The sequence below is a fragment of the Myodes glareolus genome, chromosome 22, assembly GCF_982192425.1.
Source record: "Myodes glareolus chromosome 22, mMyoGla1.1, whole genome shotgun sequence".
NCBI lineage: Eukaryota > Metazoa > Chordata > Mammalia > Rodentia > Cricetidae > Myodes > Myodes glareolus.
In genome coordinates this window covers 23,916,256-23,934,791 of record NC_142047.1, presented here as the reverse complement: position 1 = coordinate 23,934,791, position 18,536 = coordinate 23,916,256, and the positions used below count along the sequence as shown (strand labels likewise).

Here is an 18,536-nt window from a genome sequence, read left to right as displayed (position 1 = left end):
AAGACAAGGTGTCATATAAACCAGGCTGGCCCTGAATTCACTAGTAATCGAGGCTAGCCTTGGACTTCTAATCCTCCCGAGTCCTGGTATTGCCACTGTGTATCACCATGTCCTCTGAGAGCTTTTAAAAATGAGAATTCCATTTGTATTCAGATTAAGGAGCCTGACGTCTAACCTGTAAGCCAATGAGTTAATACTGTTTCAGTACCACGGAGAGCGACATAGAGCTCATTCATTTGGCTCCGCAGTGTTGTTCATCCATCCGTCCATGCAACTTTCTATTCATTTGCTATTAATAAATAACCAGACTCAAGCCATGCTCTGAATTAAGCTGATTCTGGCATGCACACACGGATCTTGTAAGCTAGGGACCTCCTCCTTTCCCATCCCTCGCTCCCTCTGTCCCTGTCCTTTTGCTCACCTGACCTGCAGCTTTCTGACAGGAGGACACGTGATGGCCACCTTCACCGCGGACAGCAGCGCTGACACGGAGATGCTGTTTCTGCTCAGGCTGCAGAATTGTGGCAAAATGTCAGGGCTGGATGCCCTTGGCATGGTCGACAAAGGAGAGAGTGACTTGGCCCAGGAAAAGGGATTGGCTGAGGGTAAAGATCACTTACTCAAGTTTCTGGAGCTTTGGCAGGCAAGGGAGCAGCTGCACAAGGCTCAGCACCTCTGGGTCCTTCAGCTGGTTGTCGAGCAAACTGCAGGGAGACCAAGACCTAATCCCTCAGATGGGGGGAAGGATGGGCGCTAGGAAGCCCCAGGTGGTGGGTGACAATCTTATAAAGTGAGGTAAGATGATTCAATGACCTGCTGGCAGGTCTTAGGTGTACAATGTGCCTGAGTCCTGAGTTCGCCAACATCCCAGAGGACTACTGAAGTCTCTCTGGGGGACTAAAGATTCTACTTCTGGTGTCAGCTCTGGTCACAGCTCCCCAGAGTCCAGGACAACCTCTCCAACCTCACTGCCTCTACCTGGAATCACAGTTGGAGGGACAGATGGATAAATGGTATGAGAATGATTGAGAGCAACAGGGGACATTATAAATAAATAAATAAGTAAAAAGGTGATGAGAGCCAAGATTAAGGCCACTCAATAACCAAAAAAGAGAGTTTTGATAAGACCAATGGTTTAAATCTTCATTCAAACCAGAGTGACCACTGAACAAAGGCACACACCAGAGGGAACAGCAGAGACTGGCCAGCTTGTGTTGCAGTCTTTAAGTGTTGTATTCTACTTCTTCCTGGGCCATCCTGTTTAGATTCAGGGGTTACCTTTCTGAACTTCAGGAAGGAGCTATATAAGACTGTAGAAGACCAAGGATTTTGCCGAGATTGTGTCTCCTAGCAATGTTAAAAGCTATATTCATGCAACTTCACCAACATGACTGCCTAAGCATGAACCTAACAAAGACAGCACCAACAGACAGGTTAACGTGGATGGGAGGAAGCCCGTGACACCTCTACCCTACACAAAGAACTATAGGCAACTGAATGCTAAGAGTGGGAGAAATAAGTCTTCCCAGTTGGTTTTCCAATGGTTGGCCCTGGAAACATACATACAAGTAACAAGCAACATTTACAGACTGAGAGTGTTATATTTAGGAATATATATGTATATACATTTATGTATATGCAAGCAATAACAATGAGAAAAGAGGCCATGAATCTGAGAGAGATCAAGGAGGGGTATATAGGAGGGCTTGGAGGGAGGAAAGGGACGGGATAAATGATGTATTGTTTCAAAAAGAAACAATAAAATTAAAAGAAAGTATTTTTTAAAAAGACTGTAGCAGAGGGTCCCCGGTTCCACCTTTGTCTGAAACAATCAATTCCAGACACAAGCTAGAGGTATATTGTGCAGATATGCCCATCCAGTGTGTGTGCATCTCAGTGTGCTTGCATGAGCCAAACATGTACTCATCTGTGAATAGCTATGTAACACACCCTTGAGTCTGAATGGTATTTTTGTGCAAGTGTGTATCCTAGTACAGAATGTAAAGTTGTATGTTGTATGCATTTATGTGTTCCCCACGGTACCTGCCTTCTGCCTAGATACTGTAATCCCTTTTCCTAGGGCCACAGAATGAGGGGAGGGAGCCCAAAACTCATGATCCTCCAAGGTGGTCCCAAATATGTGCACTGCTGGAATCTCAGAGGCATTCTTTCGGATCTGGCCCACCTCCTTCTTAGACTGATGGCTCTCGCTCTCTGGTCATCCTGGATGGAATATGCAGGCCCCAGGGGTGTCCTAAGAGCCGGAAAGTGTTCCTTCCCAGAAGCAAAGGAGCCCTTAAAAGGCCCTCTAAAAGGCCACTCACCTGACCTCCTCCAGCTGGAAACAGAGGGGCAAAGCCTGTACCAGGTGCCTGATGCCTTGGGCTGTGATCTTACTTCCTGTTAACCTACAGGGCAAGCAAAGATGGTAGAGGAATGGGGGTGGAGAAGGGGGCTGGCCAGAAATCTGTCTGTGCAGGACTAAGCAGGGAAAAGCGTGCCAGACATCCTTCTTCGCATATCTTGCTTGCAAGCCTTGGCTCACCCTAGCATCTTCAGGTTCCCCATAGTAGGCAAGCTCCTGCCCAGGGCTTCTGCAAAGGCGTCCCCACACTTTCTGCTTTTAAAACTGCAGGAGAGAAGCAAAACGAGTCAGTGCGGGGCAGGGCTTAGAAACTGGCAGTACAACACTGGCAGTGTCCATGGGGACAGATGGGGCATCACATCATGGTAGCACGAGTTATCATTGTAGCTGCTGAGGTAGCAAGAAGTACAGCTTACAGCATTGGCTTCTTTTTTTTTTTTAAATATTTATTTATTATATATACAATATTCTGTCTGCATGTATGCCTGAAGGCCAGAAGAGCGCATCAGACCTCATTACAGATGGCTGTGAGCCACCATGTGGTTGCTGGGAATTGAACTCAGAACCTTTGGAAGAGCAGGCAATACTTTTAACCTCTGAGCCATCTCTCCAACCCCCAGCATTGGCTTCTTTATCTGCCAAATCCCGTCATCCATAAAAATACAGTCATATAGAGTTTAAATCATGTCAAGCAAGGATCATGCATGCATGCAAGCTTATTGCTTACGTAGTGGCCAGAGGTCTTTATCACTTTTCCGTTTGTTTATTTGTTTGTCTCCCACTAGTCCTGAAACTCACTCTAGCTTGGGTTGAACTGGCTGACAGTGAGCTCTGGGAGATCCACCTGTCTCTGTCCTTCACCTCTACTTCACCTCTACTGTTACAGGCATGAGAGCCTATGCTTGCTTTTTACATAAGCGCTGGGGACTTGAACTGAGGTCCTGTTGCTTTTACAGCAAGCCCTCGCAGACACCGAGCTATCTCCCCAGACTCAAAGACACTCCCTTAGAACCAGAAGCAACAACAAAGTGCTAACGATCAAAATGGGCAGAGACTTTAGCAGAGGTACAACTTCACTTCGCAAATTGGTCTAAAAAAGGATTTTAAGTGATAAAACTGTAACTCAGTAGGTTGGACTGCCTTGTTACAGTGCTAATAATATGTACTAAAATCTGTGAGGTGTTTTCAGCCTATTGACACTGATAACATGTTTGTAAATGAAGCCTGGTGTTGATGTGAAGGAGGAGAACAAGAAATGGCGCTTTAGCTGGAAGCAGTTCACCAGTCAGCAGTGACATTTCCAGCTTTCCTTGCAGCCTAGAGTGGCTGTGTGGCTAGGTTCTCAGCGATGAAACATGACCGGAAGGGACGTATTCCACTTCCACGGTGACCTTTAAACACATTCCCCTAAAGTCACCTTTTCCCTTCCTCCAAGTCAAGGCACAGGGACACCCATGGTTCAGTACTGATCCTACAGTTAGGATGTCTGAGGGATGCTGGAGGAAGGACCGGGGTCCCTGCATGACCACATGGGGCAGAGCAAACTACCAACCTGAACCATCTCCTTGTGACTTGTCCATCACAGAGACCTACACTCCAGCAGGGCTTCCCCTGCTGTATCTGGAGAGTGCACTGGAACTACACCTTTGCTCTTTCTAACGGTTAGAAACAGAGCCTTGGTTCTGGACCAGATGCCAGGTTGAGAAGCCTGTCTGACTTGTGTACTCACTGCACGTGTGGACAAACACCCTCAAGGGAGGTAATATATATCTGTTCAAGGTCAAGCAGCCTTGAGCAGCATAGCCCAGATCCAGCACTCCAGTCCCTGACTGCCAGAAAGACATGAGAGTCAAGAAGCCACAGGCACCTGGACTCCGGGGCTGGGTCAAGGTGCACGATTGCCCCACCATGTTACACGCTAAATGAAGATGGAGCATGCTTTTCGGATGGTCAAGACTTGAATCCAGTCTCTCTGGCAGACTCATTGACCTCCTGCTTTCCCAAAGCACAGTGCCCTCCCCGGTCCTCCCTTGCCTCTCTTCTGATTTGACTCACCTGAGATTCTCAACTTGCCCACATCCTACCAGAGCCTCTGGACAATGGGGCTCCAGAGGGCAGCCATCAAAATCCAGGTGAATGGGGGCAACCCTGTGCTCCAAAATACTGGCCAGTGCAGCCAGGTCTGCACGGGTCAGTGGGAGATTGTGGAAGGAGAGCTGGACGGGGAGGTTTTGGGCAGTGAACTGTGCCAGCTCCAGCTCCTGGGTTTCAGCCACACAGTGATACAATTCTAGCATCTTTGGCCCCGTCAGCTTTCGGCTAGCCAGCTTCCTCAGCACCTGAACAACAGCAGCCTGCCTGGAGCTCACCCAGGCTTCCTCTTGTTGAGCCAGTTGGCAAAGGAATGCACGACAGTTGTGGGATGCCAGGCCTGCCAGGAAGGTAGGGAGGTGGTCGGAGAGGCCCAGCCTAGCTTTGGTCCGCAGCACCCAGTGGGAATTGAGTGTGACGTGGTAGGTGAGCGTTTCCTTGTCTACCGTGTTACTGGCCATCAGATACAGAGCGGCAAAGAACTCTTGCAGGCTAAGGTGGGCAAAGGCATAGCCTATTTCTTGGTGCTCAAGACTGGTATGAATAAAGAAGGAGGTCAGGAGGCTGTGGGCAGCTCCAAAAGCCATCACGGGAGGAGGAATGTCTTTTTCCATAGAGAAAATGACCTTCCCAATGTCCAGTCTACTAAGGGCCACCTTTCCAAGGCCCAACAAGGATGTGGCAGGCAGAGTCCCATGGGGGCTAAACGTTTCCACCATCTGCACGAATAGCTGGGTTACGGTGGGCAGGAGGGCCGTAGACTGCCCTGGAGGGCTTCCAGGAAGTAGACGGCTGAGGCAGAGGCAGGCGACCCTGCACAGGGCAGGTACTGCACACATTCCCCGGAGGCGCTCATTGGTTCTCATTTCTGCCAGGGCCAACTCCTGTAACAGCAGGTCACTGAAGAAGTGGCTGACATACTTCTCTACCCGCTGCCCATCGAAGCCCCACATGTACACCATGGTGGCCTCTGTGGGCACACAGGCAGGCAGTTTCCCTGGACGAGAGGTGGTCATCACCCAGCAGCCTGGCAGGAGGGTCCCACTGCAGAGGTCAGAGAAGAGGGCGAGGGCCGAGCCTGCATTGTCAGCACCCGTGGAACTAGCATTAGCATGGAGGGCCTCATCCAGCCCATCAAAGATCAGCAGGACTTGATGGGCATTCTCCTCCAGGTACTGAAAAACAGCATCGGGGTCTGACTCGGGGCTCAGGTACAGATCAAAAAGGAGCTGGGGCAGTGTCAGCGAATGTGTGATCGTGTTGAGCCGGCGGAACTCAAAAAGGAACAGAGCCCGGAAGCAGTCCAGCTGACCGGCAGCCCACCTCCAGCAGAGCCGTCGTGCCAGCGTGGTCTTGCCCATTCCAGCCTTTCCCAGCAGGACTGTCACTCGAGGTCCCTTGGGGGCCTTGAAATGGAAGAGATCCTGGATGCTCACATCAGTGTCGTCGGTGGCCTCGGGGTCTCCTTTAGTGGCTCCCTCCTGAACGTCCAAGGGTGCTGGAGCCCGGCTCCCCTGTAGAATTGGGGGGATGTACACCTGTGGAGAGGCATGCGTAGGCCTTGCTCCTGGGCATTCACTGCCATAGTACTGCTGGGCAGAGATCTTCAGGAGCTTCAGATACTTCTCAGCCAGCTCTGCAAGGGACACAGCAGTGACATGAAGGCAGGAGTTCTCACACCCGATATATGTCCTGGGACCCCATGATCAGGCTGCTATTGTCTTTAGTTGCCAGTTATGGGGCCACTGGGGCAATCATTAAGTGCACAATGAATGTTCTTAGGTCACACATAGCTCCAGAGGGAATGGGCTACACAGCAGCATGGGCTCCGAAGCCTCTTACTCAGGGAGGTGGGGATGGGCCCTTGGGTCACAAATCTCTTCCAGGGCAATACAGGTGAGGCCGTTTTCAGTAAACTGGGGAGGTTGCTTGCTTTGCAACATCTATGGGGACCAGCTCTAAGATGGCAAAGGCAACTGCATCCTTCCCTTGAGAGTGGGCACCAACAAACGACAGGCCTTGCACCAGTCAATCAGACCGTGGGAACTGGGCTCCTGCTATGCCAAGTGTTACTTTCTTCCTTCATGGGTCATTGGGAAGATGCAGCCCCCACCTCTGTCCCAGAAAGGACTGAAGTAGTGGTCTGTTTTGCACAGACATAAATTTTCTGGTTATACCCATAGTTGGGGAAGTATATATGCACGTGAGGACTGGGCCAAGGATTATTCTGGACTAATGGCAGAGGATGAAGAAAGTTTCCCCTCTCCTCTTTCCCATGGCTACCCTAAATACTCTGTGTCTCCCAGGAGCTTCTATCTGGTGGTGCGGGAGAATTGTCTGTATTTTGTAAATCATATTTTAAATAAATGCTGATTGGCCAGGCAGGAAGTATAGGCAGGAAAACCAGACAAGAAGCAGAGGTGGAGCAAAGAGAACGGGAGTATTCTGGGAAGCAGGAAGCTCCCTCCGCCATTCCTACCCAGATCACCGAAGAAGCAACATGTGAGCTGACAGCTGAGAAAGGTACCAAGCCATATGGCTAAAATAGATCAGAATAATGGGTTAATATAAGTCATAAGAGCTAATAAGAAACCTGAGCTAATGGGCCAATCAGTTTATAATCTTATGGAGTCCTGTGTGTGATTTTCTTTGGGACTTGCCGGTTGTGGGGTACCGGGCGGGACAGAAACCCCAACAAGCTGGTCCCTTCATGCTACAATCTGGGGGTTTGCCAAGGCACCTTTATCACCTCCATCCTCATTCACTCCCCAACATGGCCACTGAAGGCCCATGTCTGAGGTTACACTGGTTACCACCTGATGCTCCCTCAACCTTGAGGACAGTCTGGAAGAGCCTAAGTGATAAATCTGCCCTTGAGGTGTCCTGCCTCCTCCTCTGCTCATTCAGGACCTTCAGTATCTCTCTCCTGGAGGCTTGGAAAGCAAGCCCCTGGACCTCAGAAGCTTTTCAGCCAGGGACAAGGCCCAGAACCTGTCTGTGACCAACCTCAGGGCAACCCAGTCTTAAGCAGGGGTCCCTACTCCTGTAACTCACCTAGCTGCTGCTTCCTGCAGTGCTTCCGGCGGGGCGAGGACCCACAGCTCTGAAAAGGGCGCTTGACACCTAGAAAGAGAGGAGTGAGGGCATAGGGGAGAGAAGGGGAACCCAGGCAGCACCTTTGGGGTGCTCTATTCCATAAGTGGGCCCAGGAAGAGAAGTATGGGACACCTGGGAATTATGAGAAGGCCATTTCCGTGGCTTCACCAGCAAGCTTCAGGCTCGGGGCCAGGATAAAGCAAGCAGGCCCACAGTGGGGTATTCTAAGCACCATGTCCACTAGGGAAGGGACAGGCTCTCTGAATCTTTCAGTTACCTGTTTGAGCCTGCAACTGGTCCTTGAGAATACACATCAACACCATGACATGATACCTGCCTTCCCAGAATTCCACGAGGGGACAGGGACATGAGAGCAGGCTCTCTGGGTGACACCTGACAGGGGATCTAGAAGGCTGAGGTTAGCCACACTCAGAGTCTCTTCTGGGGACCCAAATTAGATTCCTGTTAAAATGCAGTGGGGCAGGCCTTGAAAGTCAGAGAGGGAGGAAGTGGGGCTCGGTCCATGTGCCACGGAAGAAATGGTGGTCACTAGCTACCACTAGCTTAAGGTGAAGACTTAGCATATCAGTTGGCACCCAGAGCCCTAACCCCAGATCTCACCATGGTGAAGCGGAGGTTCAGGATGGCTGTCCTCACCAGCTCCTAACTGATTAGAGAATTCTGTAAAACAGAGCAGAACAGGAGTCACTGGGGATGCGGGATAGAGACCGAGGATACAGTGTCAAGAGGATAGAGGGTGCCCAGATAGCTCTGAGTGGTATCTGTTCTGGGAGCAGCCATAGGTTCCATAGATTAAAAACTGACACCCGGTCATCTGTCAGGAAAGCAGGTGGTGCACTCTGCATGCAACAACATGCAGAAGTGTACATGTATATGTACACGTGTGCATCTCAGTGAGGATGCATGTCTGCACACATATATGTGTGCATGTGTCCACGTGCTTGTGTGAGCTGTCTGTCCATGTGTATGTGAGTATGTGTCCCCACCTCCACACTAATAGAGCTCATGGGTGGGGTCTCACTTTCTATCCAAGGACTCCTTGTCCCTCAAGATGGTACTGAATGGGATAGTCAAGCTCCCTGTTTATTAGTAGGCACTGAGGTCTTCTAACTGCGCCGCAGAAGGAAGCCTCTTGGTCACTGCAGGCACTTGGAATGTATGGCTATTCTATGTCCTCTCTGTGTGACCAGATGGGTCAGTGGGGGCAGGGACAGGGAGGCTGAAGCTCTGCATGTCACAGGGCTGTGCTGACAGATTTGCACCTCCCGTGTGGACCCTTACCATCTTTTGGGCCCCAGATGCTCCGCAGTGGTACCTCCAGCTCTAGAGGTACGTCAAGCTCCATGCACAGACTATGGATGAAAGACTCCCAGGTGGCCAGGTTCTGGGTGTACAGCCTCCTGAGCAGAACATGAATGCTCTCAGGGTCAAGGGCCTTGCTGCAGTCCAGGTCCACAGTAGGGAGGTAGAACCTAACCTTGGCACTCAGCCATTCTGAGTTTTTACTCAGCAGACTCACAAGCCTGGTCCACAGGTTCTCAGTGTCCAGATGGAGGCTCTCAGGGTCCATCAGAAGTTGGCCCTGTGGAGATGAGGGGAAACGGGTGAGCTTGGGGGTAGGTGAGTGGGGGGCAGGCAGGCTGGGGTACGTGGTCTGTGGTGATTTCTGTTAACTGTCAATCGGGAAGATGGGCCTCTGGCCATACAAATGGAAGATTATCTGCACCACATAAATTGATATAGGAGGCCCCATCTTGATGTGGATGGAACAATTCCCTGGGCAGGGGATCCTGGTCTGTCTAGAGGGCGAGGAGGGAACCGAGCACTGCCATTAATCACTCTGCTTGCTGACAGTGGATAAGACCAACAGCATCACACTCCTGCTGCCCTGACCTCCCAATGTAATGGACTGTACCCTTGGGCATCACACTCTTGCCGTTTGACCTCCCAGTGTAATGGACTCTACCCTTGGGCATCACACTCCTGCCGCCCTGACCTCCCAAGTACTAATGGACTGTACTCTTGAACAGCTATCGTTGGTGTACTGTATCACAGCAACAGGAAGTAGCCTGATGTGTCTGCTCACAATCAGCTTCAGAGACAGGCCTGCTTCTGTACCCCCCCATCTGTAAACACACACACACACGAGCGCGCACTAAGCAGAATAGTTTACCAGTTACCGGGCTCTGAGGATGCTGTTTCCATGGACCATCTGTGCTGCTTTCAGTCTGGGTTCATCTCACGACAGAGACGTCTAGCCACCCACTAATCCTGTTCTTTCTTAGAACTGTAACTCCCAACTGTTCCCTGATTATCCAGAATAGACTCGATCCCCCAGGCTCCCTAATAGTTAGATACAGCCACATGATGGGGGATGGGGTTGGTCAGTGGGGTGCAAGTGGAATGTTATCTGCTTTTCTTTGCTTCTTCCTGGTGGCTGGAATGTTAACAGGATGGTTAGACCTTGGGCAGTCCTGTTGGGTAATGAGGTCAGGGTCAGTGCTGAGGAACGTGTGAGTGAAGTTGCTCAGCTTCCCTGGACTCTATGTCTTTAGCCCTCTATTATATGGCTGAGAAGTACATTTTTATGTGGTTCAAAATCCTTCCTGTCACTCAAGAAGTTCTGTGTAAAGTGTACCCAGGTCTTAGCAACTACAAACCATCTGCTCTTGCTTTCTTTCTCTCTCTCTCTCTCTCTCTCTCTCTCTCTCTCTCTCTCTCTCTCCATCTATGTCTCTCTCTCTCTCTCTCTCAGCTAGTTCTCTCTTTCCAAAGATGGAGTTTTAATTTCTATTTATGCGTATGTGTCTGTGTAACTGTATGCCATATATGTGTGGCACCTGCTTAGGCCAGAAGAGGTCACTGGGTTCCCTGGAATTACAAGTAGTTCCTAGCTACCTGCTGTAGGTGTTGGGATCTAACCCTGGGACTTCTGAAAAAACAGCAGAACTCTTAACTGCTGAACCATCTCTCCAGCCCGATTCTCCACCTCTAGATGGAAGCTTACAAAGAGCCTGCCGGGAAGAGTTCCCATAGATGGCAAAGTGTAGCAAGGAGGCTGCTTGTTCGTCCTGGCCGCCCAGAACCAAAATAACCACACAGAAACTATATTATTTAAAACACTGCTCAGCCCATTAGCTCTAACTTCTTATTGGCTAACTTGTATATCTTAATTTAACCCATTTCTAGTAATCTGTGTATCGCCATGTGTCTGTGACTTACCGGCAAGATTCCAACCAGTGTCTGTCTCTGGCGGGGGCTACACAGCTTCTCTTTGAATCTGCTCTCCTTCTCCCTGCATTCAGTTTAGTTTTCCCCACCTAGCTCTGTTCTACCCTATCAGGCTAAGCCAGTTTTTTTTTTATTCATTAACCAACCGTATTCACAGCCTACAAAGGGGAATCCCACATCATCAAATGGCATTCACAAAGCAGAAGCCTAAAATAATGAGTTGTGGTTTCTATCTAGTAATTCCATATGCAGTAGGAAGCCATCATGGATACACAACTTTTTAAATTATAAAATGGTCATGGCATGATTATTTATAATAATTAAAAATCAGAAGCAGCATGAATAGCAAACAGTTGGAGGATGAGCTAATTAAATGGTGGTCTATATGTTGGTATAAACTGTTTGGGGTATATTTCTTCATCAACACTAATAAAATATGTACTATGTTAGTCATGGTATTCTCTGAGTATATTATTATAGATTAGCTAATCTTCAATTTGTAGAGCTAACACTTCTAACCCTAGAAAGAGTGGGAGGCCCACCCGGGAGCTGGCCTTGCTACACTCATTGAATATCCTGGCTACTCGGTGGGGGCTCCTTCCAGGCTCCTCTCCTCCATCAGACATCTAAGACTTGCACCAGAGCTTACAAGTCATATAATGTGCTCACATACATGATCCTAGGCAGGGACCACTGTCCCTAGAGGAGATTCAGGCCAAGGAAGAGAGAAGGAAGTGCCCAAGGTCACATACCAAGTTCGTGGCAGAGGCAGGATCAGAACTAAGTTTTTTTTTTTTTGGCTCCCAGGCCAGTGAACTTCCAAAGCCTTAGAGCCTTGGGTAGCATGAGACAAGAACTTTGTGTGATTTTGTCCAAAGGATATTCCGAGGACAAGGGCATGGCTTCCTTTCTAGGCTAGGCTGTCTGGCAACCACGCTGCTTGGGAAAGAATCGCCTAGGGCAGTAGGAGAAGATGAAAAGGAGGTCTGGACAGGTGATGGTGGGCGGTTCCTTGTCCTCAGGTCAGCCTGACATGGGGCCTTTGTCTTGCCCTAGGTGTCCCACCTCTTGAGATAAGACACCAAACTCTTTAACCACCGCTGGCTGACAAGACACATCTCACCAAAAGAGACATTGTGACTTCTGTGGGAAACAACCTCTGGGACATGGTTTTGGCAAAAAGATCCACAGCCCAGAGCCAGGAGATGATTACTGGCCCGGTTTACTACTAATTCTCTGTGGTAGGCCTCGGGGACATTTACAGACGCCCTGCTTCCCCCTTTCTGGGCCCTTGATGGTATCATAAGGAACCATCCCTTTGCCTTTGGGTGTGGCTGTGAAGCTCTGTTTGTCCGGTAAACTGTTAAAAATTACATAGGTCACATTTGTGCAGATGTTTCCCGAGCCAGTAGGTGACTCACCCTGTCTCTGCTCCGCTGTGCCTTTTCAGATCATGGCTACTCCTTTAACCTGAGTGCAGGCCAGAGGACAATTCTGTGGGCCAGAGCTCCCCTTCATTCACAACAGCCAGAAAGCCAGGGCGGGAAACGCTGCTTTGGGGTAAGCTATTTGTTGCCGCAGCAGGACCTGGCTGACACACTCACAGTGTGACTTTGAGCTAGTGTCTTTGCTGCCTGTTGTGGGGAGTGGAGGCAATCTTGGGTGAACGTGTATTATTGGCATGAACATGGCAAGCGCCCCAACCTGAGACCTGTGAAATGGCAGACCTTCCCTCCCGATGGAAGTATGAACAGGGTGAAAACATGGACCACAGTTTCCTCCTGGATATTAGAGACAGCGCCCCTACAGTGACCTCCCATTAAGACTAGCTAACCTCTCCTCCTTGTGGTATGCTTTACAAACACAGCCAAATTTCTGATTGCTTAGTAGGTGCCCTCATCAGTGCAAGAACAGCTCATCAGATCCTGCCTAGTACCCGGCAGTCAAAGCCTCTACTCCGAATACATAGAATTCTAAGTCTCTGGCTTCTAATGCTCTAGCTTTCGGGGCTTGGAGCTATAAGTGCTATGTCTGTCAGACCTGCCCAGAGATCTTTGGCACTCTAGAGTCTGGACTGCCCACACCATTAGGACTTGTAGCCCGTTCTTGGTTACCATGCACGGCAGCAAAAGGGTACAGCTGACTGGTGACACAGGGGTGTGGGGGTTGACAGTCGTGACCATAGAAGGGATGAGAAGGAATGGCCAGGAGGAGAAAGGAAAAGAGAGAAGAGAAAAAACACCTACCTGGCTTCTTGGATCATGATAGATGTTCCAGTGTTCCCACGCAGAGGCTTTATGTAGTGTCTGGGTCTTGTCTTAAGCCCTTCAGTTTGTATCTTATTTCCATAGTGCAGGTGCTGAAGAGAGAGAAGACATGATGCTCTCCTCCTCTTCCAGAGCTGAGAGGAACACTGCTGTGTCAAGAACTCTGGTTCCCGCCCCTGCCCCTGCCTGAGAGATATCTCTGAGGACACGGTCCACAGAAGTCCTCCACCCTCACAAACCAATTGAGTTCTTCCCAACCAAGTTCTATATGTCGCTAGAGTTGGCACAGCCATCCTGGTGCCATCCTACAGGACCAGGAACAGAGGATGTATACACACACCACACACACACACACACACACACACACACACACACGTCCTCCTAAACTCAGAGCCTGGGTGTCATAACGATTCCACAGCTGGATCCAGCTCATTGATTTGCACAACAGTGGAATAATCCTCACCACAATCGCCAGCCTCGCCCTCTCTCACAAAGTCCCCAGGAGGTCAGCACTGTCTCACTTTCTCATCACTTTAAAGTTTTACGTTCCCATTTTCAATCATCAGAAAGTGCTAGGCATGGTGATGCACGGGCGTGTGTAATCTAGTACTTGCAAGGTGAACACAGAAGGGCCAGGGGTTAAGACTATCCTCAGTTACAGAGTGAGTTCAAGATCAGCCTGGGCTGCATAAATTCTGTTTAAAAGAAGAGCAGGCGGTGAAGCCTGAGCATGTTAGTACATCTTGCTGTGTACCAAGTTAATGTTCTCCCCAGTGCACATGGTGCTATCAAAACACCAGCGATCAGACTCAGAAATGGGGCTACTGAGATGCACCAATGCTGTGAGGGGGAGCTTCAAGTGTCCCTATAAGAAGAATCAGGAAGCCACTGTCCCTTTCTCCCCCATGGAAACACAGCAAGTGGCTGGGAGCCATTGCCAGACAACAGATGTGCTGGCTCTCAGATCTGGGTCTTTCCAGCTTCTGAGAGTGTGAGCAACAGCTGAGACCCAGACTGTGATATTCTGTTACAATCATAGACAGTCTAAGACACACCTGCCTGTAACCACAGAAAGTAGAAGGGGAAAAAAAATCTCTACAGTGAGATCAGGCAGAACGCAATGCTTCTTGAAAAGTTCCATCAGGACACCCCAGAGTCCTTGATGAGATGGCAAGAAGAGCCATTTGGATAAAAAACAAACAAACAAACAGATGTGTGGCTATAGGATGTAAATATAACAGCACCAGGCATTTTCAGTTAGAGCTGGACAGTTAAGGGCTCAGGCGGCAGTTCAGTGTACAGCACGCACGCATGTATTTAGCAAACACAAGACCCGGGGTCAATGCACAGGAACACACAAGACAGAAAAAATAAAGACAATTTTATCAAAAGATCATTTCAGGGATAGGCAGGCAGTTCTGTGGAGAAAGCTTCTGAACATAGTAAAGCATCTTCTATAGTGGCCGCCACTGTAAGGCACTTGGGTTAAAAATAGAAAAAAAATTGACCAAAGGAATGGAATAGAGTCCAAATGAGCTTCATGTTCACTCAAGACTCGCTAATCAATGGTATTTTGCCACTGATGTAGGAGGGTCGTCTATCTATCTGTTGCTTTCATTGGTTAATTAATAAAGAAAACTGCTTGGCCTGATAGGTCAGAGCATAGGTAGGTGGGGAAGACAGAACAGAATTGTGGGAGAAAGAAAGCAGAGGCAGGCAGACACCATGAAGCTCCAGCCCAAGATGGACATAGGTTAGAATCTTCCTGGTAAGCCACCACCTCGTGGTGCTACACACATTAATAGAAATGGGTTAATCAAGATGTGAGAGTTAGCCACTAAGAGGCTAGAGCTAATGGGCCAGGCAGTGTTTAAATGAATATAATTTGTGTGTTGTTATTTCGGGTGAAAAGCTAGCCATGCAGGAGCCAGGTGGGACAAAAGCAGGCCTGCTTGCCTCATCACTACATGCCACCACAGCCAATTAAAGGACAACTATTAAAAATTTATTTTGCTTTTTATTTACATGTATGTGGGGTGTGTGTGTGTGTGTGTGTGTGTGTGTGTGTGTGTATGTGTGTATGTGTGCATGTACATGCACGTGGGGTGCTCTTAGATGTCAGAAGAGGGTATCAGATCCCCTTGAGCTACACCGAGAATATGGCCAAGGACAAGCAATGACAGTATTTAGGGGAAAACAAACACATGTATGTTTTATATTTGTGAATAGAGGGCTATTAAAAGAGCTCCACGAAAAAGCTCTGTAAATTATTATTACATATAAATTACCACACTCCCCCCACCCTGCAGTCACACGGTCGTAGACCCCAGGGGTTAGTGCTGAGTGAATGGCTGAGAAATAAACTTGCCTGTCCTCCGTTGATGGGTGAGTCTGGGTTTCTTTTTCTTTTTGGAGGCTGTCATAAAAGCCTGGCAGCCCCTCACAATCCCCAGCTTCACCTTTATGTACTTTGGTTCACACCTGACTACCTACACATGTGCTCGGCTGGAGGTCAAGGATATAATTCTAAGTGGCTTCCACTTAGCATATGCTTTGTAGCTCTGTCACTGTGAGATACACGTGTGTGTGTGTGTGTGTGTGTGTGTGTGTGACTAAGAAGAAGGCTGTGGTAGTTTGAATGAGAAGAGCTTGAATGTTTGGTTCCCAGTTGGTTTGAAAAGGATTGCAAGGAGCATTGTTGTTGGAGTGTGTGTGACAGTGGGGGTGGGCTTTGAGGTTTCAAAAGCCTATGCCAACCCCAGCACCCCACCCAGGTAGATCAGGACATAAACTTTCAATTCCAGCTACAGTGGCATGCTGACCCACTTCCCATCATGATGACCATGGACTAACCCTCTAGAACTGTAAACAAGCCTCCAATTAAATGTTTTTCTTTGTAAGAGTTGCCTTGGTTACAGTGTGTCCTCACAGCAACAGAGCAGTGACTAAGAAGGGAGGAAAGACTGGAAGAGACCGTGTCTCCTAGAAATGACAGGGAAATGACCCATGATACCTCGACTGCTAAACAAGACCTGAACAAGTTACAGCACCAACAGACATGCAAGCATGGAAGCAGGGAATCTCACAGGGACATAGACAAAGACCTGTGGGCAATGAAGAAATTCTGAGAGTGGAGTATGGTGGTTTGAATGGAAATGCCTCCATAGGCTCATAGGGAGTAGCATTATTAGAGGGCAGGGCCTTGTTGGAGGAGGTGTGGCCTTGTTTGAGGAAGTGTGTCACTGGGGGTGGGCTTTAAGGTTTCAAATGCTCAAGCCAGGCCCACTGTCACTCTTTCTTCCTGCTGCCTATGGATCCAGATGTAGAACTCCCAGCTACCTCTCCAGCACCATGTCTGCTCATATGCCATCATGCTTCCTGCCATGATGCTAATGGCCTAAACCTCTGAATTGTAAACCAATCCCAACTTCTTCATAAGAGTTGTTGTGGTCTTTGTGTCTCTTCACAGTAATAAAATCCTAAGTATGACAGGGAGAATTAGGGATGAACCCCACAACTGGTTATCCAATACTAGATGGTCAGTCCTGAAATTATATACATTTTAATATGTACATCTTGACTTTAAAATCATATAATTATCAACTTTAAAAAAGACTAGGATCAGCCAGGAGTGGTGACTGACCCCTTTAATCCGAGCACTCACAAGGCAGAAGCATGTGGATCTCTATGAGTTCGAGTACAGCCTGGTCTACATAGTGAGTTCCAGGACAAAAGACAAACAACAAACAGAAACAAAAGGATGCATAAAGAAGGGAATGACGGTAAGCATAGGAAATGCTTGGTGATGCTTATAAAAACTGAAAGCCCGCTAAATAAGGAAATCCTAAAATGGAAATATGAAGGCAGTGGTGAAGATAAGAATTTGGACTGACTAGGAATGAATATTTAAACTAAAAAATAATTCAAATCTATCAAGAAAACACTTTATTTTACTTGTAACGTGTGTGTGCGTGTATGTGAAAGAGAGAGAAACAAAAGACACTACACTTTCTTTGGAAATGAGGTTGGCAAGTGTGCATGAACAGCATGGTGAATATTTGCTGGGCTTCACACAAATACCCTTTGGGGCTACCTCTTTTAATTCTCAATATTCCACTTAAAATTGTTTATTTCTCATGAAGGTAATTTATTTTGAGTCTATCATGAACTTTGACCAAGAGATGAAGTTCAGATGGCCAATAAGCACACAAAAAACTGTTCAACATCCTTAACCAGCATAGAAATGCTAATTGAAACTACACAAGGAAAATTAGGAAACAACCTTCCTCAAGACCCAGCAATACCACTTTTGGGTATATACCCAAAGGATGCTCATTCATGCCACAAGGACATGTGCTCAACTATGTTCATAGCAGCATAGTTTGTCATAGTCAGAACCTGGAAACAACCTAAATGCCCCTCAACCAAAGAATGGATAAAGACGATGTGGTACATTTACACAATGGAGCACTACATAGAGGAAAAAAAAATCATGACATCTTAAAATTTGCAGGCAAATGAATGGATCTAGAAAACAATCATATCGAGTGAGGTAACCCAGACTCAGAAAAGCAAATATATACTCACTCATAAGTGGCTTTTAGACATAAAGCAAAGAAAAAGAAGCCTACAATTCACAATCCCAGAGAACCTAGACAATAAAGAGGACTCTAAGTAAGACATACATGGATCTAATCTACATGGGAAGTAGAAAAAGGCAAGATCTCCTAAGTAAATTAGGAGTGTGGGGATCAGGGGAAAGGGTAGAAGGTGGGGAGGAAGGGAGGGAAGTGGAGAAAAATACATAGCTCAGTAAAAACAATTAAAAATGCTATGTCCCAAAGTGCCTTGGAAGGTCATTATCTGTGCTGTGTGTTTATGACTGACACTGTATTGCAAGAAAAACAGAGGCAGATAGCCTGGGTCTCCTGATTTCTTTCTTGCTCCCATAATGAATGTGTTTGTTGCCTGAGAGTCTGCACAGCAATAAAGGTGCATTTCTCAATTAAAAAAAATACACTGAAGCCAGGTGGCACACACCTTTAATCCAAGCAGAGGCAGAGGCAGAGGCAGGTGGATCTCTCAGAGTTAGAGGCCAGCCTACTCTACAGAGTGAGTTCCAGGACAGCCAGGGCCACACAGAGTAACCCAGTTTCAAAAATCAAAAACAAAAAGACAAAAACCAAAAAACCAAAAAAATACCCAAAAAACAAATCAAACCAAAACCCTACACTGAGGACTGGACATGGCTCAGTGATTAAGAACACCAGTAGGTCTTCCAGAGGACCGGGGTTCAATTCCCAGCACCTAAATGGCAGCTCACAACTGTCTGTGACTTCAGTTCCAAAGGATCTAGAACTCTTAGAGAAACATACATGCAGGAAAAAAAGAAAGAAAGAAAGAAAGAGAGAAAGAAAGAAAGAAAGAAAGAAAGGGTGCACATAAATACATCTTTAAAAAACAAA

The 18,536-nt window shown here is 47.8% G+C and overlaps 1 protein-coding gene across 1 annotated transcript in view; it reads right to left on the bottom strand.

Annotated features, from left to right (window-relative positions):
• Nlrc5 (NLR family CARD domain containing 5) overlaps positions 1-18,536 on the bottom strand; it is an 83,150-nt gene that overhangs the window by 48,807 nt on the left and 15,807 nt on the right. Inside the window, exons 2-10 of the mRNA XM_087900390.1 lie at positions 13,051-13,163; positions 8,855-9,155; positions 8,174-8,233; positions 7,511-7,579; positions 4,421-6,092; positions 2,546-2,629; positions 2,325-2,408; positions 621-704; positions 422-511 (exon numbers count right to left, since the gene is read on the bottom strand). Of these exons, the coding sequence (XP_087756516.1) occupies positions 422-511; positions 621-704; positions 2,325-2,408; positions 2,546-2,629; positions 4,421-6,092; positions 7,511-7,579; positions 8,174-8,233; positions 8,855-9,143 (2,432 nt within the window). The 5' untranslated portion in view covers positions 9,144-9,155; positions 13,051-13,163. The remainder of the gene's footprint in view (positions 1-421; positions 512-620; positions 705-2,324; positions 2,409-2,545; positions 2,630-4,420; positions 6,093-7,510; positions 7,580-8,173; positions 8,234-8,854; positions 9,156-13,050; positions 13,164-18,536) is intronic.